This window comes from Podarcis vaucheri, assembly GCF_965113315.1.
Source record: "Podarcis vaucheri genome assembly, chromosome: 10".
NCBI classification, from domain to species: domain Eukaryota; kingdom Metazoa; phylum Chordata; class Lepidosauria; order Squamata; family Lacertidae; genus Podarcis; species Podarcis vaucheri.
The window spans coordinates 49,597,084-49,624,301 of record NC_138748.1 but is presented as its reverse complement, the minus strand read 5'-3'; the positions used below and the strand labels follow the sequence as shown (position 1 = coordinate 49,624,301).

General features: G+C 44.5%; 2 protein-coding genes and 3 long non-coding RNA genes across 5 annotated transcripts in view; 3 read left to right on the top strand and 2 right to left on the bottom strand.

The window, feature by feature from the left end:
• Positions 1-462: 462 nt before the first annotated feature.
• On the top strand, positions 463-10,948 carry LOC309542424. The gene is made up of 3 exons (XR_014224230.1): positions 463-598; positions 4,943-5,045; positions 10,826-10,948. It is a non-coding gene; the product is annotated as an uncharacterized lncRNA (long non-coding RNA).
• On the bottom strand, positions 5,958-11,814 carry LOC309542426. Its single transcript, XR_014224233.1, has 3 exons — positions 11,692-11,814; positions 10,144-10,896; positions 5,958-8,281 (listed from the first exon to the last, which is right to left on the bottom strand). It is a non-coding gene; the product is annotated as an uncharacterized lncRNA (long non-coding RNA).
• Positions 11,716-23,225, top strand: TCP11L2 (t-complex 11 like 2; the record flags this gene model as incomplete). The annotated part of the gene is made up of 9 exons (XM_082241216.1): positions 11,716-11,854; positions 13,005-13,140; positions 13,966-14,086; positions 14,282-14,502; positions 15,674-15,810; positions 17,139-17,329; positions 18,567-18,748; positions 18,875-19,047; positions 20,678-23,225. 9 exons carry the CDS (start codon positions 11,716-11,718, stop codon positions 20,914-20,916), a joined length of 1,539 nt encoding a protein of 512 aa, XP_082097342.1. The 3' UTR covers positions 20,917-23,225.
• LOC309542428 lies at positions 13,871-24,771 on the bottom strand. The gene is made up of 2 exons (XR_014224235.1): positions 24,644-24,771; positions 13,871-14,065 (listed from the first exon to the last, which is right to left on the bottom strand). It is a non-coding gene; the product is annotated as an uncharacterized lncRNA (long non-coding RNA).
• Positions 24,772-24,927: 156 nt separating this feature from the next.
• The window catches only part of POLR3B (RNA polymerase III subunit B), a 64,788-nt gene continuing 62,497 nt past the window's right edge, over positions 24,928-27,218 (top strand). The window contains exons 1-4 of the mRNA XM_082241171.1: positions 24,928-25,047; positions 26,315-26,347; positions 26,713-26,769; positions 26,872-26,936. Coding sequence (XP_082097297.1) covers positions 24,976-25,047; positions 26,315-26,347; positions 26,713-26,769; positions 26,872-26,936 — 227 coding nt within the window. The 5' untranslated portion in view covers positions 24,928-24,975. The remainder of the gene's footprint in view (positions 25,048-26,314; positions 26,348-26,712; positions 26,770-26,871; positions 26,937-27,218) is intronic.

The following is a 27,218-nucleotide window of genomic DNA, read 5'->3' as shown; positions in this document are numbered from 1 at the left end:
ATAGGCAGCGGCTCCTTGCTTGGCGCCGGCTTGCAAGCAGCAAGGGCTCGCGATGTCCGGTCGGAGCGCGGTATGGCGAAGAGGAGAGAGGTCTGCGTTGGCCACAATGCTGGCAGCAGCCCAAGACCCGCGGCGGGAGGCGGGCGGACCAGTAGGAAACCCACCATCCCAGCAGCCAAGGGAGAACTGAGGACACCGCTCTCCTTCCGTAAACACCGCTCAGTCCCCTCCCCTCTGCCGGGAAAGCAGCATTTCACCCTACGGGGGTGGAGAAAGAGCCCTGCTTTTTGGACCCACTTTCCTCGTTCCCCACGATTTGAGTTATGCACCTTGCTTGATAATAGCCTGAAATCCATTGTTTCCCCGCTTGTCTCTCTTCCGTGCCGACAGAGCTTTGCCGCATACGGGATTGAATCTATTTCCTCCCCCCCCCTCTCCCCAGGGAAGTGGAAGCGTCCAGGCAGCTTGCTAATAGACACCCGAGGACTATGTATAACTAAGTGAAGCGGGGGGAGGGAGTTAAAGCCCCGGTGAGAACGGCTGAGTGCAGCAGGAGCAAAGGGGGGTTAAGGCTGACCCTGCCTGAGGCTCTCTTGGGGTGAGTGGATCGGGCGGTTTTTTTGAGGGGGGAGGCGGGAAGAAAGCAGGTCCCTTCCATCTCTTTCGCCTCTTTTCTCGCCTCCCCGGGGGAATTTATCTATAATCCGGTTCAGCTCCGCATTCTCTCTCTCTCTCCCCCCCTCCCCGCACTTCAGTTCCCAGTGTGATGGAATCTTGGCTTGCAGAGGGATATTCCAGAGCCGGATTCAGCGCGGCTGGGAGGGGGGGGGAGTTCAAGGTGACTTATTTTCTCTCTGTTTCAAGATTAGAACAAGCCCTGCCGCTCGATCCTATGACCGTCCTTTTGCAAGTGAGCCGTCCTGTTATTCAGTGCGCTTACACCTGAGTAATGGCGGTTAGGGCAGTAGGCTTTGCTCCGAGCGGTGGTGGTAAACAACCCCGCTGTCCTCTTGCAGAACCGGCGGCGGGGAGCGCTCGTGGTTTGCAAGCCTTATTGTGGTTGCGTGTCTTAAACAAAATAAAAATAGGCCCCTAAAGTTTCTCCTCTCGTCTCTCCCTTCCCCCCGATTTTCCTGGGGTGTATAATTAAGGAACCGGCAGATGCTTTTTTGTTTGTGTTTTTTAAAGAAAGGATTGTGTGTTTAACAAAGAAAACAAAACAGATGTTAGCAGAAGAGGCAACGGCGAAGGGGGTAGATTGGAGAGAGTGTGTGTGTGTGTGTGTGTGTGTGTGTGTGTGTGTTTGTTTGTTTGTTTGTTTGTTTGTTTAAATGCTTTCCTTGGAAACGCTGCTTTTGTTTTGGTCGGTCAATGCCAAAGCACTCGTACCTCCGAGTAACTGCCAAAAATACATCTGTGGGGAGGGAATAACTGAAACAGATGGAGGAAGAGGAGGAGCTTCGGGCAGCTCTCCTAAATGGGGGCCAGCGAGAGCCGCTGTTGCTCGCGCAAATCTTGCTCGACGGCTGAGCGCTGGCGATTTCGGGGAGCAAGGCAGAAGAAGGCTGCCAAATTGCGCAGTCTGATCCTATGCGTGTTTATTCTGAACTAAGCCTCCGCTCGGATGGCCGAGTTCAGCGTATGGCCTTTTTTTCTTTTTACGTCCTGCATTTGCAGGCGTCTACAAACTTTCCTGCGCCTCAGCATTCATGAGGATGTCAAAAGATTAAGAATCGGGCTGGCATAGGCTGGACTGATAGGAGGAGTGAAGATCCTGAATTGGGAGTGCGGGTAACTACCCCAGATGAGTGGTTAGACCCAGGGTACACCACCCTGCCCCAGAAATGTGGTGGTGGTGGTGGTGTTAACATTTGTATACTTCCCTTTACCTGTAGACCTCAGGGCAGTTCACAACGTAAAATTACAACATAAAATACATAATTTCCGGATCAGAATTACTGTGTTCTGTTTAATAACACGAGAATGAACAACCGTGCTAATTTGTGACTGCCATGATGATAGAATAAAAATGGCTAAGCAGTTTACATAAAAGTAATAAAAGCACAATAACATTCAGTGCAAATTCTTAAAAAGAAGATAAAAGCAATATATTCCTGTATGTCACAAATAAAGCTGAATACTGTACAAGAAAGACATATTTTTTTGTCAGAGTCTAGGAAGCTTAGGTTAAGTTTTTAAGAGGCATTTAAAAGTCATTACTGTCTCCAATCTTAGTATTGGAGAAGTATTTCTCTGTACTATATATGGGTAAAATAAAGTGATATAGGCAAAAAGCCCTTTGCGGTATGTCCTCCACGGCAGAACACTCAAAGGTCTCTTAAGCAGATTTGTGATTAGCTCAGCAAAGAGCAATGGGATGACGGGATGTGCTATTAGTGGATCTAAGCTGAATTAGCCAATGTGACAAACCCAAACTATGCTTACTGGGTCACAAGGCTAGTAGGAATGGCAGGAGATGGGATGAGGCAGGCCTGGTTATCTGGGGAAACATATATGGGTTAAAAAGATCAAAAAGCAAGTCAAATATCTCTTCCATCTAATAGTGAACTCAAGTGGTAACTGGTAACAGCAATGAAGCAAAACCACAGAGGAAAATGAAAGTAGTAGACTTCCTCATACCAAGTCAAACCACCTAGATGGTCCATCCAGCTCAGTATTGTCTACATCAGCTCACAGAATCTCTCCCCCAGTTTTGGCAGAGGTCTTTCCCAACCCTAGCCAGAGATTGAACCTATCACAGCACTACAACCCTTCAGGAGACCCCTGAAGAAGTACAAAACAACTTTATACTGGGGTGGGGAGAGAAACTGCCAAAACAGCCCAATGAAGATGGAGCATCCTCAGTAACTTGACAGTGGTGAGTATAATTTGGAAACATTAAATAGAAGACCATGGACGGCAGGGAGAGTGGAATGCGTAGCTGTAAGGGAAAGGCTGGCTGGTTGGAATCCCGAGGGGTCTTCTCAGGAGGGGAGACCAACAGCAACATTTTGCTGCTGGTCCCTTACTGATGACAGCCAACAAAATCTTCTGCATTTTTATTTTTGCTCGGAAGCAAATCCCACTGGGTTCAATGGACTTTACTCCCATGTAAGCATGTTTTGCAAGTTGCTAACACCAGGAGAGAGAAATTCCAAACCGAAAATCTTCAACAAATGTTGCATTTACATTGCATTTACAGATTTTTCTTGCGTGAGCTTTTTCTACTCTTACATTTGCAGAGAATTACAGCTATTTTGTTGAAAATAACATGTTTGTATTTTTTCTACTGGGGCCCCCAAGGCAGTGTTGGATAAACAATTTAGATGTAGAAAACAGTACTATGGGACAGGGAAGGAAGGGTTAAGCCTCCACTCCTCATGTACTGCTCAGTTCAAAATAGACACTGCTTTCTTGGGGGGGAGGGAGTGTCAGGCGATCCAGTTACTTATTACCCACACCTTGTCTGTTGCAGCGGTAAGAAAAACCAAGGAAAACCCCAGTAAGAACTTAAGCTTAGTAAACTGCATTAACTGGACAGAAGAACAAAGAATATAGGTTAAAAAATATACCAGAATCACCTGTCTAAAAAACCTTGTAATATTATTCAGTGTAGAATAAGCCTTTTTGCCTGTACAGTCTTTTCCAAGGAGGCTAATTTGTTTGTCAAATGAAGTCTCCCGAGTGCCACTAACCATTAGTGTGTCCCATTTTTAGAAAGACCCTTTCTGATGTTTATACGAATGTAGATCACCAAATTGAGTAGTAGACGTTTGAAGTGAAAATTGCACTTAATTATCAGTAGCTGTGGAATTATTGCAATATGGGATTAAGGTGCCAAGGGCTGCTGTCCAATTTCCATTCACTGGAGGGCCAGATTAGGTGTGATGGTGGCATGGCAATCACTTTAAATGTGGGTCAATTTAAAGTATGTATCACAAGTGTGTGTGTGTGTGTGTGTTGTGGTGGGGTATGATATAAAGAGTAAAAACAGTGTACAGGTGAGAACTGCAGAACCCTTCCATGCCTACTGCTTACTTCCCCCTAGTCTGTATCCCCTCGAGATGATCTGTCCCGCTTTCCAGACCAGGCTCATTTGGTTTATATGTACTTGGAGCAGACCTTTCTGTTGGGTCCTTCATAGCCTTTGCACAGAGGCCCGATGAAAATGAATGGAGGCCATGCTGCAGTAGCTCTGTGGGTGGGTTTTGCTTGAAATTGATTGGTTTTTGTCTGCACCAAACATGAAAGCACGGAGCTCTGATTGTTAACGAAGTCATTGATTGAAGAGAGGGAAGAGTCGATTTGACTGGCAGTCCATTTACCCTAATGCCCATGATGAGCTGTTAATAACCAGGTCACACTAGAGGCACAGGTCCCAAGAGGAGAAAGATGAGGACTGGGAGAATCCCCATGGGGAGGGCCAAGAGGCAGCCAAAAATCAGCAAAGGAGTAAGACATCTGATCTGGTCATTAAGTACCATGGAGAATTGGCAGGTCATGGGAAGAACCACAGCTCAAAAGTACAGCACCTGCTTTGACTGCAGAAGGTCCCAGAATTGATCCCCAGAATCTCTAGACAGGCTCCTGACTAAGACCTGGGAGAGCCACTGCAAGTCTGTGCACTGAACTATAATGGACCAATGAGAGTTATGCAGAACATTAGCTACCAACCTTCTGCTCCTTCCCAGTGCACCCAAAGTAACTGCTTGGGACTCGCTAGAGGCACAGGCTGCTATAGGAATAGATGGATGAATAGCATACAGAGGTACCCAAAACTGAATTTGTTCATGGAAATCTCAATGTTCGGGCTTAATGATCACAGAATCGGTCTCCTTATCTTCCCATGAAGACAAGGCAGCTCCTGCTCAGAAGGTGCATCACACAATTCAATTGCAGGCACTGATCATAAATCTCTTATTTTCTTTGTCTCCGTCTGTAGACCTGCTGGGCATCTGATTAATGTTCTCAAATGCAACAAGTGTCGAAAACATTGCCTCCAATGAACTGCATCGGATTCTGTTTGCGGAACAACTCTTGAGCAGGTAGAATGTACATGTAGAATGTAGAATCTAGCCCAAGTACATCTTCTACTGCAGACACACGCCGTAGATAAACATTATAACCTTACAGTTGTACCTCGGAAGTCGAACAGAATCTGTTCTGGATTTCTGTTCGACTTCCAAAATGTTTGACTTTCAAAGCGCAGCTTCTGATTGGCTGCAGGAAGGTCCCTGCAGCCAATCGGAAGCCGTGGAAGACCCACCGGATGTTCAGCTTCCAAAAGAACGTTCAAAAACTGGAACAATCACTTCCTTTTTTCGATTGTTTGGGAGCCAGAACGTTTGACTCCCAAGGTGTTTGGGAGCCGAGGTACGACTGTACTATGGTTATGTTTCTCTTTCTACATTAAAAGTGGCTTATTTTTTTAAGTGTCAACCAGGCTGGATTAGCATGGTCCAGATATTACCACTGGTGTAAAACATCTGCCTCCAAACAGATGTTGGTGATTGCAAAGTGGTTGGAGCATGTAGCACCAATATTGTACAAGTTGCACTGGTTGATGGTACATTTCTGGGCACAGTTTAAAGGTAAAGGTACCCCTGCCCATCAGGGCCAGTCGTGACCGACTCTAGGGTTGCGCGCTCATCTCGCTCAAGAGGCCGGGAGCCGGCGCTGTCCGAAGACACTTCCGGGTCACATGGCCAGCGTGACTAAGCTGCATCTGGCGAACCAGCACCAGTGCCACACATGGAAACGCCGTTTACCTTCCCGCTAGAAAGCGGTCCCTATTTATCTACTTGCACTTAGGGGTGCTTTCAAACTGCTAGGCAGGCAGGAGCTGGGACCGAACGACGGGAGCTCACCCCACTGCGGGGATTTGAACCGCCGACCTTTTGATCGGCAGGTCCTAGGCTCTGTGGTTTAACCTACAGCGCCACCCGCCTCCCCTGGGCACAGTTTAAGGTGGTGCTATTTACTTATGTAGTTTGGGACCAGGTTACCTAAAGAAGCGCTTTCACATGTATGAATCTGCCCTTGCCTGTAAATCACCTTTGGAGGACCTTCACATACAACATAAGCATAAAGGGTGGGGCCTTTTCAGCAGTGGAACCACAGCTGGGGGACATGTGGCCCCTTCACCACAGGCCTGTGAGCCTGTCATGACATATTTCAGGTTGCTTCCCCCTCAAACTCTAAGCTGGTTCTCTTGGTGTGAACTAGATGTTTTAACTGGTTTTATTCTTCCAGCAGTGGTTTCATATTTTTGATACCTCTATGTTCGATTTAAGTATATCGTTATTTTTCATGGAAGCTGCCATATGAGGACTTTGCTCCTAAGAGATGGCCTGAAACGATATTAAATAAATATATTGGAGAAACATGAGTGCTGATTGCCATTTCACTGTCCATTTGAAAGGAAGAACGTGATGATGGGCTAGTGAGGCTGTATTTAGGTTAAGAGCTTATCCAGTATATCTTTTTTTTTTTTTCTTTAGCGGAAGCTAAACCATATCCAGTATGTGTCTGTTAGGATGAATGAATGAAACTATTGGAGCTCTTGATCATATGCCTCTCCTTTCTTTTATTTTGGCCATGAGTCTTGAGTCTATTTTTAGTCCCTCTCTAGGTCCCTGATATATCCTTGTGTCAAATTTGCACAGATTGCAAGTTTGCCCACTACAGTTTTCTGGCTGATGCTAGCCTTAGCAGTCAGCTGGTATCTGGTGTCCAAGATGCTGTACAGATTGTTCTGATAGATCTCTTTTAAAAAATCTTACTCAAATCTAAAGTGATGCCTATGGGAATCCAAAGAGTGCTTTGTCAATAAGAAATTGTTTTTATATATGAAATTGCTTCATATATATGTTTTGAATCGTAGGTGTTAAATTGCTTTGATATGTTTCACAGGAAGTGATTGATTGATTTAAAGATCATTTGTTTATTTATCAAATTGGAGTTGGAAGAGACCATGAGGGTCATCTAGTCAACCCCCTGTAGTGCAGGCATCTTTTGCCCAATGTGGGGCTCAAACCCGTGAGCCTGAGACTAAGATGTGTTCTTTCTGTTTCTCTGTACAGTGATTTGTAGCTTTTGAAAAAAAAGGTTTTGTGTGCTCTAGGGTAGATGTGTGAAAACACAGGACACCTGGGTTGTGGCTTTCTGCTCTGCATATTGCCACATATATTTTAAAGGGAAGCTACAGTCTGTGCATTCTGTAATGGTTTTTGTTTCAGAATATGGGATGTTCCGTAAAAGTAAGGGACACCTGGCAGATTTATTGACTGTAAACAAGACACCTAACTCTGGCACTCCATGCAAGTATAGGTCTGCTGGCTGGTTAGCTATGAAATGGCTTGAGTCATTTGCACCATGTGAAAATCTAAATTCCATTTGGTTGTTTTTAATGGGATGATGACATATTTGCTTCCTGTCTTACACGGGTTGACTCAGGTGCATGCCTGGAAATCTTTTTCGTTGTTGAGCTACCTGAGCCACATTGAAAATGATTGCTGTTCCTTGGCACAGGAAGTGATTTCACCACATTAAATCCTGAGATGCAGAAGCTTCTCCCTACTATCTGTGTGAAGAGTTTGGAGGTGCTCTTTCCATCACTGGCTCTCCAAAAATGAGAGCAGGGTCCAAGTGAGCAGCTATGCTGGATAGTGGCTTGTTCAAATCTGCCCTTATTTTGAACTTAGGCCACATCCACAACATACATTTAAAGTACTATGATACCATTTTATACAGTCATGCCCCCCATAAGAATTATGGGAGTTGCAGTATGTTGCAGAATTGTTAGGAGACCCCTATTCCCCTCACAAAGGTACGATTCCCTGGAAAGAGGGTTTGATTGTTAAACCGCTCTGGGAATTGTAGCTCTGTGAGAACAGGTATCTCCTAGCAATCCTCAGCACCCTCAACAAACTACAGTTCCCAGTATTCTTTGGGGAAGCCATGGCTGCTTAAATGTATAGTGCTTTAAATGTATAGTGTGAATGAGCCTTTAGTTAGGTGGTCTTTGAGTGGCCTGTCAATTAATTGACTGGTCTTTTGACTGCTTATTATTTGATTGTGGTTAAACATTGTCAAATATTTCATGAAGCTGATAACACTGCTGTGTAGGTGGCAGCTTTAAAAAAATAAAAGATGCATTGTATTGTCATTTGCTAGCCAGAGTAGGAGTGAGAGCTATTTGCTTTCAGCACAGCAGCAGCGGGGGTGGGGGGGGGGAGAGACAAAGCCTCTCCTACTGGCCACCTGCTCTGAGTGCCAACATCTGCAAAGAGAAAAAGGAACAGAAACATCTCTCAGTCATTTTAAACAATAAAAAGCCTCAAGGTAACTTGACAGGATAAAATGCAAGACGTAAAAGCAATGTCAGGAAACAATGCAAAAGACTCATTCAGTAGCATGTTTCATATCGGCAAGTCCTACCCACTAGTGTTTGAAATTCGCCAGGCACATTTTGCACCTGGCTACCAGCCACCTGCGACCTAGTGAAGATGCCCAGGTGCCAAAATGGCGCCTGACATCTCCGTCATCTGGAGGCGCATTCCTGGAGATCCTTGGATCTTGACTATTTTCACACACTAGCAACACAACCTGTAGAATTATATTAATGATATTTTATCTGCGCAATCAGAATGAATTTCGGGAACCAAAAGGTTGTACAGTGGTACCTCGGGTTAAGTACTTAATTCGTTCCGGAGGTCCCTTCTTAACATGAAACTGTTCTTAACCTGAAGCACCACTTTAGCTAATGGGGCCTCCTGCTGCCGCCGCACCACCGAAGCACGATTTCTGTTCTCATCCTGAAGCAAAGTTCTTAACCCGAGGTACTATTTCTGGGTTAGCGGAGTCTGTAACCTGAAGCGTCTGTAACCCGAGGTACCACTGTATTGAAAAATATGACTTTTGAGCCGCCTGGCCCCAAAATGGCAACTAGGCATACTGTTTCAGTGACTGTAACCCTGGTTTAAGGAGCCATTTGGCACCTATCTTATATATCTGAGTTTCTAACCCACAACACAACATAGGAAAACCACAGTAGGAGGCAACATTAATTAGCCAAAGGCCTGAGTAAATAAAAAGGACTTGGCCTGGCGCCTAAAGACTGGCAGAGATGGTGTCAGACATGTCTCCCTAAGAAGAACATTCCATATGGGAGTGGCCGCCGGGACCACATAACACCGGTTCTGAGAGATCTGCATTGGCTCCCAGTATGTTTCCGAGCACGATTCAAAGTGTTGGTGCTGACCTTTAAAGCCCTAAACGGCCTCGGGCCTGTATACCTGAAGGAGCGTCTCCACCCCCATCGTTCAGCCCGGACACTGAGATCCAGCGCCGAGGGCCTTCTGGCGGTTCCCTCATTGCGAGAAGTGAGACTACAGGGAACCAGACAGAGGGCCTTCTTGGTAGTGGCGCCCGCCCTGTGGAACGCCCTCCCAACAGATGTCAAAGAGATAAATAATTACCTGACATTCAGAAGACATCTTAAGGCAGCCCTGTTCAGGGAAGTTTTTAATATGTAATGCTGTACTGTTTTTAACACTGATTGGGAGCCGCCCAGAGTGGCTGGGGAAACTCAGCCAGATGGGCGGGGTATAAATAAATTATTATTATTATTATTATTATTATTATTATTAACCATGAAAGGTCCATTCTCATGTGGCCACCATTCACACCTCCTTTGGGTGGGGAACACGGAGAAGGGTGTCTGTTGAAGACTGCAGGGTTTGGGTTGGTTCATATGGAAAAAAAGTAGTCCCTAAGGTATTGTGGTCTTCAGCCCTATAACTTCCTAAACGTGAGTCTCCAGCTATTGTTGGACTACAATTTCCATCATCCCTAGCAGGATCAGTGGTCAGGGATGATGAGAACTGTAGTCCAAAAACAGCTGGAGACCCACATTTGGGAAACCCTGCTATAGGGCTTTAAAGGTCAAAGCCAACACTTTGAATTGAGCCCAGAAACAAATTGGTAATCAGTGCAGTCAGGCTGGAGTTGATGTAATCTATTCAGGTCTTCTGGTCCCAGTCGCTAACCTATGACCAGCTAGCCATGGTTGCTGGAGGAGCCATGGACGCATAACCTGTGGCTTCCATATTTCACTGGACTAGAACGCCCATGATTCCTCACCATCGGCTATGCCAGCTGGGACAACGCTTGGAGGGCCACAGTTTCCCCATCCCCAGACTACCCTCTGCATATGATCTGAGCATAGGACTCCAGCATTAATGGGTTCCTGAACCTAGGAAGCTGACCTATATGGAGTCAGGCCATTGGCCCATGCAGCACTTCTTCTGCGCCATTGGTCTTCCAGTGGTGGGTTAGGACTTGCTGTTAGGTTGTAGCCTGATCTAAGGTGGGTTGCAGCAGCAGCATTACTACCATATAAATCTCCAGGATTTCAGGTAGGGGTCTTTCGTAGTCCTACCTGGAGATGCCAAGGGATGAAACTGGGACCCTCTGTGTGCCAAGGAGGTGCTCTGCTCCTTGGCCACAGCCCTTCCCTGATGACTCTCTGATCTGTTAAATTCCTGGGAAGGGTTGAATTTGAGTTAACTCTCTGTCAAGTGCGACCATTATTTCACAACACACAAGCAGCCCAATGCCCAACCCTAACTTTGGCAAGCCATTGTGTTTACCTTAGCCCTGCCTCTCCCCGTCTGCAAAATAGATGGAAAATAGTGTGCTACTTAACAGTTTCGTTACAAGAATTGCAACAATAATGTATGGACCTTTGAATCCTTGTGTTACATAAATGTTCAGTATTTAATCTGGTAACTTCCAGGGGCGGTTCTGTTTTTTTGTTTTGCAGGAGAACTGCATCTATCTCCGCACAATTGTGAAAGTCACATTCTGTGAGCTGCTGGCCCTAAGTAGGTTAGTCTGATGTTTTACTCGGTGACAAAGAATTCCCCTCACACACACCTTCAAAGTCCTCATTTAAAGTCCCCCCTCCCCCACTCCAAAGGACTAATTGCTTCTTATCAAACAAAATATATTGGTGGGGAGAAAAAGCTTTGCATGGTGAGCTATGACCTTGCCCCATGGAGACAGCGGTTTTATGTTCTTTTGTTTAAGAGCTTTTTCTAAAACATCCAAGCTCTATATGCTTATTATGAAAACCAAAGGCCAAACAGGCTTAGTATGGCTTGATTCAGCTTCATACCAAAACTAAACTAACTAAATTCTGTTTCAACAGGCAAGCATTCTTGTTTTGTGCAATGACATCTGTGCGTAGTGACTTAGGGCACCATCCACTTGCGGCCCAGGTGCTTGTGGAAGGACTTTAGATCCAGTGAATGCCCTCTGCTAATGGAAAAGTGGGGAAAGGGGTTTTATTTGTGGCAGATTCCTCCTTCCTCTTCAGCCGCAGTACTTTTTAAAAAAGAAGATTGACTTCAGAGGTTTGGGAGACACCCTACAAACAGGGTGAAAGATGGCATGGGTGGCCTTGGAATGGGAAGCACATATTGGCAAAATCCTCATGCCTCTCCTTTGGGTCATGGCTTTGTCCATTGGATCAAAAGCACTTCTGTGAGTGGTGCATGAGCACCAACCTGGATTCCACCTTCTAATAATAATAATTTAAAAAACTGAAGTGTGTTTTGTAAAAAAAAAAGTCCACCTGAACAGGTCTAGATGACTTCAATATGTTCCCTCACCCCAGGTTCTGTGTACTGTATTGACAAAAGTGATCCCAAAATGCCTCTCAACGATGAGCAGAACGGTGACTGCGATTCTTCCCGGTTCTCCGAAAGCACAGCTTCTTCTTCCAGCGACTCCGAATATTCAAGGCAGAGTTTCACCAGTGACTCTTCAAGCAAGCCCGGCTCTCCAGCTTGTAAGCTAGCATGAGCTACTGGTGCATGTGGCAGGAAATTTGAGAAGCACTACCTTGTGTGCAAAATTGATATTCACATTTGGTTTCCCCGCCACACACACACACACACACACACACACACACACACACACTTTCAAGGGTTTCATCTGCTGGCTTCACTGTACAAGAAATATCCAAGCTGTAGGCCAGTGTGGGGAAGCAGTGGCTGTCTGGGTGTTGCTAGCCTTTATCTTCCATGAAGTCCATATTCTCTTATCTTTTTTGAAGGCAGTGGGAAATCACAAGTGGGGAGAATGCTATTCCTCTCGGGAGCTGCTTGCAGGTTTCCCATAGGCAGTTGGATGGCTGTAATAACAGGATGCTGGACTAAATGGGCCACTGGCCTGATCCAGCAGGGCTTTTCTTAGGTTCTTAACTCCCATCAGGTTCAGCTAGTTTGGCCAATGGTCAACAGGGATAGATGTTGTAGTCCTGCAACATCTAAGGTAAAGGGACCCCTGACCATTAGGTCCAGTCGTGACCGACTCTGGGGTTGTGGCACTCATCTCACTTTACTGGCTGAGGGAGCCGGCGTACAGCTTCTGGGTCATGTGGCCAGCATGACTAAGCTGCTTCTGGTGAACCAGAGCAGCGCACGGAAATGCCGTTTACCTTCCCGCTGGAGCGGTACCTATTTATCTACTTGCACTTTGATGTGCTTTCGGACTGCTAGGTTGGCAGGAGCAGGGACCAAGCAACGGGAGCTCACCCCGTCGCGGGGAATTGAACCGCCGACCTTCTGATCGGCAAGCCCTAGGCTCTGTGGTTTAACCCACAGTGCCACCCACGTCCCTTCTCCTGCAACATCTAGAGGGCCACAAATCTAGATGTTTTAGTTGAAATTCCTGCATTGGGTTGGACTAAATGACCCATGGCATCCCTCCCTACTCTCCAGTTCTAAGACTCTACAAAATTCTCCACCTTTGCTCCAAGCAGTTAACTACTATTATGGAAAGAGGCTGAATGTTTATATAAATTGTGTTTATGTATATTATTGGGTTCACCCTTTATCATCTCCACTTACAAAGGACTCATTCAGAAATATTAAAGCTCTGAAGTGTTTTCATGTTAAGCTTTGACGCTAAACATGTTTTCCCTTCCTTTGTCCCAGCTACAAGCCCTCCCAAAGTGGTTACATTTGATGAAATGATGGCAGCAGCAAGAAACTTGTCAAACTTGACTCTGGCTCACGAAATTGCTGTAAATGAAAACTTTCATTTGGAGCACACTGAACATCCACCAAACAGGTAAGCAAGAGGGGTTTAGTAATTTCACCGAAGGGGCTTTAGGGCCCCAGCCAAGTTTTTCACCATTTAGGGTTGGACAGGTAGACTGAGATGTTTCACTTTGGCCAACACAACAGGTAGATTTGTGTTGGGCAAAATGCAGTAAAACAATAAATTGAGTTTTAAAGCAAGAAAAGACACTAGGGGCTCTTAAACTTAAAATGTATGAATCACTGCTGCTTGGCAGCTAAAAAAAAATTAAATCCACCAAGTGACTCCACACATTCTGATTTTCCTATGGAATGGAAACATGATTGAGGGAGAGGTTTTTATCCACGTTTAATTAAAAAGAAAACCTCAATATGCATAGAAACTTTCCAGTATTGCATATCCAATTCTTTCTAGGAACAATTTTTCCCTAGTTTTCTGTTCTAGCTGCAGTTGTTCTGGTGGGACCACTCCCACGGCTTCAAATTATATAATCTGGCACAACACTCCTTGGCATCAACCCAAATGCCTCTCCCACAGGGATGTGAGGAGGCATCAGTTTTCATTCCAGCCTGTGTTTGTCACCTGCAGTGCTGTTTCCATCCTGCTGCAACTCAGTTGCTAACAAAAAACACTTATTTGTCTCTGTGTCTGCTGTGGTGGAATTTTATGTAATTACATCATTTGAAAATTGATTGCTTATTGCTGTTGTTTTGACTCTCATGGTTGTATCAACCACAGAAAAAAAATACATATATATATATAGACTGATACAATGTGTGTTTTATTCAGCACCATTCATATCAGTGCAAATGTTAACACTGTTAACTATTTACATTATTTTCCTGCCTGCCACAGCTTGACTAGAAGGGTAAAGCAAATTGTGCACCAAGCATTCTGGGATCGTTTGGAGGAAGACTTGAATGAAGATCCTCCCGAATATGAACATGCCATCAAGCTGTTTGAAGAAATTAAAGAGGTGAGTTAACCTTGGGTTTCTTTTTTTCTCTTTTTCTTTTGTCAGCTTAGGTCCAGCTATATAATTTTATCAGTACAGCAACACTTCTGTTCTAATCGTGCTCACACAAGACCTGCATTACCGCGGTGAGCCAGTTTAACTACAGCTGCTGCACCTTACTTGATTCGTGTGTGTGTGTGTGTTTAAATATTTCAGATTCTTCTTTCTTTCCTGAACCCTGGGGCTAACAGGATGCGAAGCCAAATTTGTGAAGTTCTCGATGCCGACCTCATAAGGCAGCAGGCCAAGCACAATGCAGTTGACATCCAGGGTCTTGCAAACTATGTCATTAGCACCATGGGGAAGCTGTGTGCTCCCATAAGGGATCATGACGTCAACCAGTTAAAAGCTACTGGGAACATTGTTGTATTGTTCAGGTTGGTGTGTGGTTTTCCTTTTTAACATTGTTCTTTATCATTGTTCAAAGAATTGGATTTTTCAAATATAGTGATCTGGAGTGGGATCCAGGGTTTCCCAAACTTGGGCCTCCAGCTGTTTTTGGACTACATTTCCCATCATCACTGACCACTGGTCCTGCTAGCTAGGGATGCTGGGAGTTGTAGTCCCAAAAAAGGGGGGAAACCCAATTTCAGGGCTGCCGAGAGGGTGCACCTAGGCCAGCAACCTTCTTGCATTTTCCCTTCATGCTGCTTGTTTGTATTGATTCTAACATTTGTAGTTTTACTACTCAAACATGCTGATCCATCTAGTAGCGCTTTCCATGAAGCAATCATTTCACAGAGGGATTGCCAATGTGGCACCCGTGGACATCTTCCTCTGATGCCCACAAAGCCTCTGAGTGCCCCACTTGCTACCCACGTGGTCATGAGGTGGTGAAAGTGGTTGCCTTTTTCTCCTTTGAAAAGTAGAGCTGAAGGAGGATGTTGCAAGAGTGATGCTTGTTCCTCCCTTCAGCTCTCCATGCTCTTCAAGATCAAAATTAATTATACTGGATCCAGCTTCTACGCATATTCCTTGTGTGGGGCACACAAAAATACATCTGGGCCAAAGGGGTTTTGCAGGCACCTGCCAAGCCCTGCCCATTGTGCTTTGCAAGCACTGATCACCCGCTGTACCTCAAAGTGGGTCTGATTTTGTATTAAGATGTTTGCTATCTTCCTATGTCTATTGAAGCCATTGTGACATGCGAAATCAAGCAGTGATGTGAAGGGGAGTCCTTGGATCATTTTAGTGGGGTTTTGCTGGCTTAACTGCAAATACACTATTTTAAGTAGGTTGTAGACCAGAATATTTTAATCGCCCTGCTTGTGAGCATTTAGAAGCTGTGCATTATATTAACCCAGAGATACTACAAATGCACAGAGTAAGTTCATGAATTGCCACGGCGGTGTCTAATAATAGTTTGACTGTGTTGCAATTTATCTTTGATGCTTCAGCAGTGGGGCGGTTGCCCTTTGCAAACTGGACTACTGGGGAACCGAGATAAGCCTGTGTCTGCATATGCTGCGTGGTGGGGAAAGGACAACGCAATCAAGTTTCCTATGATGACATGGCTGCAAACTATTTTTGTTTGTTGTGTTCTTACAGGCAAATATTCCACGTCCTGGATCTCATGACAATGGATATGGCTAATTTTACTATTCGGAGCCTTCGACCTCATCTCCAGCGTAACTTGGTGGATTACGAAAGAGCAAAATTCCAAGATATACTTGAAGAAACGCCAAGTATGTCCTTTGTTTACATATAGCCAATGGCTTGGCGATGCAGGCAGCTGCCTGGGGCCTCTAGTTAAGAAGAGGTCCAAGGGGAAATTTACATTTTCCTTCCTCCTCAATGAACTAAAAGCTCCAGCAGGAAGAAATTTGATCTTTTAAGCCACCTTCTAAAACCTGTTCGTGGTGCTATACCAGAGAAGCAACCTTTAAACAATGCTTTTGGTCAGGAGTGTTAGCCAAGTCTCCTTATTCAGTATATGAGAGACCTGCAAGCTATACAGTATTTGTGCAAATCCTTGGACTCCAACCTACTGACACAACTGATGATGAGAAATAATAATAATAATAATAATAATAATAATAATAATAATAATAATAATAATTTTATTATTTATACCCCACCCATCTGGCTGGGTTTCCCCAGCCACTCTAGGCGGCTCCCAACAAAATATTAAAATACAGTAATCTTTTAAACATTAAAAGCTTCCCTAAACAGGGCTGCTTTCAGATGTCTTCTAAAAGTCTGGTAGTTGTTTTTCTCTTTGACATCTGGTGGGAGGGTGCCACTACTGAAAGGCCCTCTCCTTGGTTCCCTGTAACTTCGCTTCTCGCAGTGAGGGAACCGCCAGAAGGCCCTCAGCGCTGGACTTCAGTGTCCGGGCAGAACGATGGGGGTGGAGACCCTCCTTTGGGTATACTGGACCGAGGCCGTTTAGGGCTTTAAAGGTCAGCACCAACAATTTGAATTGTGCTCAGAAATGTTATATTCAGGCAGTGTTTTCATCAGGGGACACTGTGAGTGCTGCACTGCTTTGTCAGGGATGGGGGGGAGAGCAGAGAAGTTGGGGAGTGTTGCTCCGTTTCTGGTTGAGAGCTAAAGCACATTCAATGAACATGTTGTGTGGAGACTCAAATATAGTTAGGGGAAAGTCATGAGAAAAGAATAAACTGTCATGTGAATGCAGTTGCTCTTCCAGGAGAAGGCCCTGCCTTCCTCCTGCAGTCTGTTGTGATGCTGAATGTCTTGTTGCGCAGGCGGAACTTGTGCTGACAGTGGCTATGGCACAAGAAGGGCAGCTTCCTTCTTGCAGAGAGTGCTACCTCCATTGCAATACACGCAGCGGCATTATAATACAATGCAGGCAGAATTGCAACTGGTCTGCTCTGATGTGATCTCCATCAAAGAGCACTGTAGCTGTTCTGCGCCTTTCTGCAGTTCTCTACTTCTACCTCCTTTTTGCGAGCAGGGCCTTGGGCTTTGCCTTCCTCCATAGAGTGCGCCTCCCCCAGCTGTGCAATAATAAAACAGTTTCTGTTTTCTGTCTTGCAATGTTTAGGTGCCCTGGACTTGACCACAGAATGGATAAGGGAATCTATACAAGATGAACTGTCTTCTCTTTCCTGTGAAACATCTTCGCATGCTGGTGCTAACGGGATGTCCAAAACAAATCTGAGTCCTACTTCGGTGCTAACAAACAGCTACTTGAAACTCTTGCAGTGGGATTACCAGAAAAAGCCTGTTCCTGAGGTAAAGCTCGCTAAGACGGGGACAGGAAACCTGTGGGCCCTGCAGGTGTTGGGGGACTACAACTCCCATCATCCCTGACCACTGGCTATGTTTGCCGGGGCTGATGGGAGTCCAACAACATCTGAAGGGCACAGGATCCCCAGCCCTGATTTAAGAGCTTCCTCCTCACCCACCGTGACCAGTCCCAGAGCATAGTTTCCTATCTCCATGTGAAGAAAGTAGCCTTGCAGCAAGTTTGTGGGAAGGAAGGCAGGCTAAGTTGCCAAAGGAACTCTTACGTGCTGGAATGTGCAGTCTTACATTTAAAAATGAAGATGCAAAATAAACTTTTAAAAAGGCCAAAATGCACACAAGAAAAGTGGGAAGTTGTCACATGGATGGTTACTACAATTCACAGAGTGCTTTCAGCAATCAATCCATCTGACAAAGGGCACATTCGCGCAATGCATTTAAAGCACAATGATGGCACTTCAAACAGTTATGCATCCCTCAAAGAATTCTGGGAGCTGCAGGTTGTTAAGGTTGCTGAGAGTTGTTAGGAGGCCCTTGTTCCCCTCACAGAGCTACAATTCCCAAAGAGGTTTAACAATCAGCCCCTCTTCCCAGGGAACTATGGGAACTGTAGCTCTGGGAAGGGGGAATAGGGGTCTCCTAACAATTCTCAGGGGACGCAGGTGGCGCAGTGGGTTAAACCACAGAGCCTAGGACTTGCTGATCAGAAGGTTGGCGGGTCGAATCCCCGCGACGGGGTGAGCTCCCTCTGCTCGGTCCCAGCTCCTGCCCACCTAGCAGTTTGAAAGCACGTCAAAGTGCAAGTAGATAAATAGGTACCGCACTGGCGGGAAGGTAAATGGCATTTCCGTGCGCTGCTCTGGTTCGCCAGAAGCGGCTTAGTCATGCTGGCCACATGACCCTGGAGCTGTACGCCGGCTCCCTCTGCCAATAAAGTGAGATGAGTGCCGCAACCCCAGAGTCGGTCACGACTGGACCTAACAGTCAGGGGTCCCTTTACCTTTAACAATTCTCAGAACCTGTAAAAATTTCAGCTCCCAGGTTTATTTGGAGAATGTCATGACTGATTTTAAAGTGGGATAACTTAAATGTATGGTGTGAATGCAGTCTAAATGAACTCCTTTGACAATAAATTGAACTCCTGGTAAAATACATATCTTTATATTTGGTCTCATTGGGGATTTGATTGTTTTGTTGACACTCTTTTCTAAACATCTTATTCCAGACATTAATGACAGATGAAGGTCGTCTTCAGGAGTTAACAGAGAAACTGAATCAGTTGAAGGTTATAGCGTGTGTGTCTCTCATAACAAGCAACATGTTGGCTGCAGTTATTGAGGGCATTCCCGATTTTGTAGACAAACAAAAGCGGATTTCATTTGTGCTACTTGAAGGAATGAATAAGAAGTAAGTATTTAGACTTGAGTGTTGGAACTTACTGAAAACCTATATGAAAAGTCAACATGGGGGCAGGAATCAAAGGCAGTATCTGATAGAATTAACATGGTTTTCTCCTCACCCCCCTTTTTGCAGGAGTTTTGATCTGAAAGAAGCTCTTAATGCAATAGGTATTCGTACGTGTAGTGAAATAAATGAGTCGGTGACTGAGAGAGGCTTCCCACCGCTGAATAAGGAAGTGCAAACAAATTTAGTAGGGCAGCTCTGCAACATCGTTGAGGAAGACAATCCTATCAACTCCTTAATCGGTTAGTAACTTAACTCACTGGCTACAGGCATCTTAATGTTTTAAGTGTATTTGTCATTGTCGTGATTTCAAATAAAATTGTGATTTCCAGTCACTATTATCAAATACTGTGGCATGAAAAAGGCTGCCCCCATTGACCTGGTTCTCATGTAATGCTAAGCCATGGCTTAGTGTGAATGCTCAGGTTCCTAGAGAGATAGTGGCTGCTTTGTTTCTCCTCTGGTCTTGCTGCGACTGCAGTGCTGTGAGCTAAACCATGGTTAGACTTAGTGTATCATCTGAATCAGGACTCATGGTTTGTCTTGACAAGCCAGGAGCTGTAGCCAAAACGTTTGTTCTATGGCTTATGCCTTGTGGGTTTATCTGGCTTCGGATGACACACTAAGCCAAACTAGGGCTTAGCTTGCAGTGGCAGGACTGAAGCAGAAACACACTGGCTATGATATCCCGTCTAGGCTTAGGGCATTACATGTGAACTTAGCCGCTGTGTGCACTTCAAACTTTGTTTATAGTTCTTTGTATAACAGATAACTTCAAATGGACTGAAGTCTGGAATCAGTGTATGTAAGCCCCTATCTCTGCAATTGGGGAGGACAACAGACTTTGTACCTCTCTCTACACACATTCGTTTATGGCTGAACAGAGCTTCCACACACTGAGCTGTGTGTGCAGAGGGATCTGTCCATGTGTTTGGTTGAAGGGTTTCTGACTGTAGATCGGGGTAACTAAATCTGTGTGGTGGGGTTTGCTACTATTACTCTTTGGCCTTGCCTGGTCATCTTACCCAGTTCTACAGAGGAAAAAGGCAGTGGTTATATAATAACTACAGGAGCTTAATCTCCCTAACTACTCCTTGGTTGATCTAGGCAACTGCACCCTAAACATTCTTGTTCTTCCTGCCCTCTAAACACCCCCCCCCACCATACCTAAATGCCACCCCTCCTGACTGGGACAGAAATGCAAGGAGTATGTTCAAAAGAGCAGAGGAAACAGCTTGCTGTAATAAGGACTGGCCTCCTGATTTCTGTCTCTGCCCCTTCAAGGCCTTGCTGTAAACATGCAAACCCATGCTTCAGTGCAGGAATTGAACGCAGATTTTAATTTATCTTCACAGGAAATGCAGAAACCTTCCAAAGGCTACTGTACTGTAGCAAAACAAGTTGCAATCCCAACCTTAAAATTGTTGATGAGATGTCCACAGCACTATATGTGGGTGTCTTGAGATAATGACACCTATGTATGTAGACCTCCTCAGCAACTTGATCATATGTGGTTTCAATTCCTGGGAAGTCTGTCCACATAGATGGACATGGGCCTCAGTTGTCCACTCTTAGCACATGGGTTTGGGGGTGGAGCCTGTGTTGAGGCTGTGCTGCTTCTTTCTATGTATGCATGGATGCTTTTCGTGCAGTTAAAACATGAAGGGGCCTACTTCAATCATATTTAGAACATTATGCTGTCTGTCTTGAATGATACAAGCCAAAGTTCAGTTGCGCCCAGGTTCTGTTTGTGGGTGTCCCATGAGCCTTTGGTTGACCACTCTCAGAACAGGATGCTAGGCTAGATTCACTATTGGCCAATTCTTACTTTCTTAAATTCTAATTATGTGATGTGTTTTCCCCCCTCTCTAGATAAACGGATTCATTTGTACATGAGAAGCTTGCTTGCTTCTCCAGGCTTTCAAAAGTCTACGCCCACAATTCCAGGAGGCCTTGCTGTGATTCAGACTGAGATAGAGACCATTGGATCACAGTATGCCAACATTGTTAACCTGAATAAACAGGTGTACGGACCATTCTATGCAAGTATTTTCCGAAAACTGCTCTTCAGTGAAGCAAGCAAAGCAGAGCCTGAACCTTCTACTAACTGAAATATTTGGGTCTCTTTTGTTCCTTCCTGGTCACAGTATTTATATTGTGATTTGTATTCTTCTCAACGTGCATGGCTTGCAAAGATGACTGTTACAGAGAGATAAATCTGTGTGTCTAAGTGGGCTAGACCAGAGATACTATATATAAATAAAATGTCCCCTGAATATGCAAAGTTACTAAAAAAAATTTGAAGAAATAATTCTGTTTATAATGGCAGATTGTAACATTTATTGCACTTGCTTACTGTAAATGTATTCTCTTGCAAACAGTTGTGACATGTTGGAGAAATGCTTGCTGATGTTTTAGTAACATGCTTATTCCAATGCCTTCAGAGCAATAAAACTGAAGTTAGTGGTTCAGATTTGATCTGAATTAAAATATTAAGCTCTTAACCCCAACCCCACCGCTCTTTTTCCAAATTGGCTTGTTAACAAAACCCTATTTTCATTCCTCCATATCCCTCCTTTGGTTCTGTGCTGGCAACTGTGGGGTGGGGTGGAAGGGGATGGCTCTCATCAGATTGCTCCTGAACTGCTGCCTGCTTCATGAGCAGTCTTCATAGCAGCCCAGTTCCAAACTGCTTAGAGGTATTAAAAAACATAGTCTAGCTGGCACATGGAAGGGTAATAAGTGCACATTTTTCAAACAAGCCACAGGAATGTTTTGACGTAGTAGATTGCTCGAGAGCCTGCATTATTATATGCAAACTATATATTTATATATATTTGCATATCTCAAACTATTCAATATAGGAAAGCTTCATTACTTTGGTTATCTAATCATCCCTTTTATACCAGAAATGAATCATGACTTGAACAAAATTACTTCTAGGAAGTACAGTTTATAATACTAATTCACTGTGATCTTTTTCAATAACAAACTTGTTAAGTATATAAACCTTATATTGGGAGTCTCTAAATACTCCCAATTGATATTTTATATCCCTAAAGTGTGTTTTTGGTAAGAATGAATTTTTATTCACTTTGGGAGTAAGGTTCAAAACCATTTGCCATACAATGTTTTTGATGTGTCTATCACAGAGGACCTTGATATAAAAAGCATTGTAGTTTTTATTGGCAATTTTGATTTTTTAAATAAAAAAATGGAAATGTACGACCTTCTTTTTAAAATCTCTACCAAGTATATCTCAGCTATCTCAGACTAAGGCTGACTTCCTGCCTGAGGGTGGGGAGAGGCAGAATTATTTCTTTCCTTCCTACAAGTTTTGATTTCCCTGTGGGATTAAGCAAAATGACAAAATGGCGAATGCGTATTCAGTTATTGTTCAGTTCAATGAATTCAGTGGTGCTAGTGATAGCCATATGTGACTCTACAGACTACTCTCTCAAACCACACAATCCTTTTCAAGATGCCTTTGGAAGAGAGTGTTCCTTGCCCTGCACTTGCCTTGCACTAAGATAGCCTTCCCCAGGCTGCTGCTCTCCTGATGTTGCAGGACTCCAGTTCCCTTAACCGCTGACCACTGGCTATGCTGCTGGGGCTGCTGTCAGTTGGAACACAACTACATCTGGCAGGGCACCAAGCTGAGGAAGGCTGCTCTAAGATTCTATGTCCAATTACAAGGAATATGAATTTAATATATATTTTTCACGTTTTAAAATTGTTAGGCTGACTTGGAGAAACTCTGCTTTGTGGGAGCTATTGCAATATAAAGCGTATGCTAACAATAAATAATAAGACTTGATGCACAAACTATTTGTATCAAGAAGCCAATAGCACCCCAAATTCTGATAAGGGAACTCTATACTTTCTTAAATTTGAAAGGAAAATATATTAAATAGTCTAAACTAATATGTGTGACTTAGATATGGCTAGGTTATGTTATAAACATCCACAAGAAACCTTATTGTAATCATTTTATTGTGGTATATATCTTTTTCTGTTTTCTTAAGCACTCTGCGGAAGTCAAATGGAGCCACAGTCCCTCCACAAGATTCTAATTTACCTGGGAAACAATAATATTTATTAGAAAACACTCATGCAGAGGCCTAAGAGAAAGCAAGCTTTGTTTTGTGATTTTATAAATGACTTTAAAGGGGCATTTTATATAGCATGGTATGTCCATTCAGCAATATTTGAATGTTTTCTAGCTAATGTTCACAGCCTTTTGGATGTTGAAATTAATCAGTTAACTTGTCCCTCCTGCATGTTGTTTGCTGAAATAATCCAAATATGTTTACTTTTGTTAGCTTAACGAAAGCAAGATAGTGTATGTAACTGGTTTGTGAGATGGGTTTTTCTGTGTGTTAATATTTCGTATTCATTAAAATTTGTTTGTGATTTAAAACGTGGAGATTCCCTCTCATTTAAAGTAGTAAAACAAAAAACAAAAAATGCAACTGCAGAGACCATTTATTCTTGGCTATTTTGAATGTGGACACTGCAGCCCAAGTTGGGAACAGGTCAACTGATGGCCAAATGAAGTTCAGCTCTGCACAGACCCATGAGAAGCCACCATTGCTGACAAATTCAAAATCGAAGATTTAGAAACAGGGAGGGCCATAGCTTTGCAATAGAGCATCTGATTTGCATGCAGATAATAGCATCCCTGGCATCTCTAAGTAGGGTTGTGAATGTCCCCTGTCTGAAATCCTAGGGATCTGCTCCAGTGTAAACAATATGGTAGATGGACCAATGGCAGCTTCTGATGTCCCTAATATGGATCGCCCACTGTGCTCCACTTTTGCCACTATTCACAATGGTGTGAACAGCTGTGGGCAGGGCATATCACATGAAGGAAATAGGGTGCCAATACAGTTCACAATCTCTCCTTTTGCCACTATTCACTATGGTGTGGGCAGGGCATATCAAGTTAAATAGCTGCATTTGTTTCCCTATGAGCTATCCCTATGAGCTGCCTATTGGGCACACTTGGCATCTTCATGTAAAAGCAATACTACTTTAGCCATGGCAGTGGGAGCATTTGTTTTTAATTAAAAATTACTATTAACAATAAGCAAAAAGGGGCCACTACAAGCCATTAGTATGTACCTGTTGCCTTCATTGTTGTTGGGACTAAGGAATACTTAGCAGCAGAATGAAAACAAACTGCTGCCACCTAGACATATGCAATAGGTTGCAGTAGGTCCAAGCTGCCAGTTGGGTTGCCATCATATTGTTAATAGCAGCATTAAACTGCTAACCCAACCACTGGTAGTGATCCAACATTTGAGGAAGGAGGAGACACCCAGAATCAGTCCAAGTGACGGCATATGATCACAATGGTGCCTAGGTTGAATCAGGTTACGTTAAAAAAATTCCTGGGTTAGTAGTTTATTTCTAAGGTCAGGTAGGTTCTGTTCTATGGATACCAATCCTTACTTTTCTTGCTTTCTATACAGTGTGGTCTGTGACATCTGCATGTCAGAAATCCAACAGGCAAAACTCTTCCTGGCCGAGATGCGGAAATGGGCAACTATACATACACCTATTGTACTTCTGCCTATCATATAACTCTCAAAACATATATAATCAATTAGGAAAGAAGTGGCATGAACGTTAAGTATCTAATACTGTGCTGCAATCACAAAAGAAAGTCATATTTGTTGAATTTTACTCTATTGTGATGAACGGGGATGATTAGCAGATTCCTTGGTGGGGAATCTATACCAGCGGTTTGTTTCCCATTCGAGCAATTTCACCAAAAAGCTTTATGTTGTATTCATCCATTTCGATGCTGATTGCCGCATTTACATTTACCTTTACCTTACACCGGAGCGTACTCGACGCGCCACAATTTCCTGTGTGTTAGGAAACGAGGGACAGAAAGAAGCTTCCTCAGTTCAGGGATCGGTTTTGAGGAAAGCTGAGCTGTAAAGAGGAATTCCGGCGTTGAGATTAGGCGTTTCCACACTCGCTCCTGGCCAAGCAGCGCTTGAGGCAAAATCGGATCACTTCTGCGGGGGAACCTCTGCGCTGCGGGCCCAGTTGCATCTGGGGGCCGGTTTCACAGCCGTACTCGGTGCGCTCTGCACAGTGCAGGCCGGGCTTTCGTCGTCTCCTCCCCCCCCCCTCCGGACTGGTTGGTTCTCTCTGCCATGGAGACGCTGGCGGCGGAGCTGGGAGCTTCAACTCCGGAGCAAGCGGCGGCTCCCGTAAACACGGTGGAGGTGAGAAGTTGGTAAAAGGAGAACGAAGCAGGGGAGAGACGGGGGCGGCCCCTTGGCTGCCGAGGCGCCTCCTCGCTGTGGAAAACTAAGTACCACGCCTCGGTGCGGCTTCAGGGGGACGCGCGCTCCGGCTTCCCGCTACGGCTCTTTCGGGCCTTTGTTTGGCCCCCGAGGCAGAGGGAGAGAGCGCATGCGCAGAGCTCCCCTTGCACTCCCCTGATACACTCTTCCCCGTTTCAGGGAGAAGGCTGGCGGGTCCCAGGGTAGTGATGGGATGCGGAACCTGTGGACCCCCAGGTGCTGCTTTTTTTTTTTAAAGACTCCAACTCCCATCTTCCCTGCCCGTTTGCCATGCAGGGTGGGCTGATGGGAGTTGGAGTCCAATAGCCTTTGGATGGTCACATGGTCCATATCCCTTGTGTATCTGCATCAGATGAACTGGAGTTTCCCCATTCAATATAACTGTAATAGTGATGAGTAGGACTTAGACTTCCTTAATCTTCTTTAAGCTCTCTTGGAGAACTTGTTGGTGGGAGAGGGGGCATTGTCCTTGCTGCTAGGTAAAGGTAAAGGGACCGCTGACCATTAGGTCCAGTCGTGGCAGACTCTGGGGTTGCGACGCTCCTCTTGCTTTATTGGCCAAGGAAGCCGGCATACAGCTTCCTGGTCATGTGGCCAGCATGACTAAGCCACTTCTGGCGAACCAGAGCAGCGCAGGGAAACGCTGTTTACCTTCCCGCTGGAGCGGTATCTATTTATCTACTTGCACTTTTGACGTGCTTTCGAACTGCTAGGTTGGCAGGAGCAGGGACCGAGCAATAGGAGCTCACCCCATTGTGGGGATTTGAAACGCCAACCTTCTGTTCGGCAAGTCCTAGGCTCTGTGGTTTAACCCACAGCGCCCACCACGTCTACTTACCTGTTAATCCGAATGGCATATGGCACTTCCACTCGCTCTTGTCACATGAGCTCAGCGCGCCCAGCCTTTGGCATGCTGGCAACTCTTCGCAAACAGCGGGAGCCCAGCGCTGGGCTCCCGCGCCTTGAGGAGAGCTGCGTGAAGCCTGGAGAGCGAGAGGGGTCGGTGCGCACCGACCCCTCTCGCTCTCCAGGCTTCAGCGAAAGCCTGCATTTGCCCCATAGGACGCACACACATTTCCCCTTCATTTTTGGAGGGGGGAAAGTGCATCCTGTGGGGTGAAAAATACGGTATATACCTGCTTAGCTTCTTGAAAATTGATTCCCTATGCTATACCTTTGTTTTCAGGAAAAATGGAGATTACTTCCAGCGTTTCTGAAGGTTAGTATATTTGTGCAGTTGCCATTGATGGCATTTACAGGTTTTAATAAATTGAAGTAAATTGAAAATGAAAACCTGAAATAATATCATTGTTTTCATTAATGATAAGTACTGCAAGCACTGTATATAACTGGTGTACATTTTCAGTCATGTAAGTGCCCTTCTTTTAGGAAGCATAAATTCATTCTTTGAGTTGGTTGGAAAATTGGTTTTCATGAGTGATGTTTAAGATTTGGATGGTAAATTTTATTTTGAGTGCTAATTAAATTATGTCTCTTTATGCATTTGGATGTTTTTGTTCTGGGCTTTTTTTCTTTTTCTTTCTTTTTAATACCCCAGGTAATGTTCCTTTGTGATTATTTTAGGTGAAAGGTCTTGTAAAGCAACACATAGATTCATTCAATTATTTCATCAATGTAGAGGTAAGCTTTCTTTTTTTTTAAAGCAACATCAGAAAGATCAGCACGTGTAATAAATTGCATGCCCTTCAGCAATATGTAGACTTAGACTTCTTTTATTTCCAGATTAAGAAAATAATGAAAGCCAATGAGAAAATTACAAGTGATGCTGACCCAATGTGGTACTTAAAGTAAGTTTGACTTTGATTTTGGTGGTGGTGACAGAGAATGTGGGTGGACAGCTGACATGAGCTTTGTGCTTGAATATCCTAATGTACTTTCTGTGTAGCCCGTAGTCCTTTGGTTAATCCATTTTAATTTAATAAAGCCCTTGAGGCAGTGGAAATCCTGTGTGAAGCAGCATAAATGTACAAAATGGTCTGTGGTGTCAGTGATCCATCGGAATAGGATTCAATTGCAATATGGTCCATTACGTCCTTTTCTGAAGTTTGATTTAGGTTACATTTAGCTTT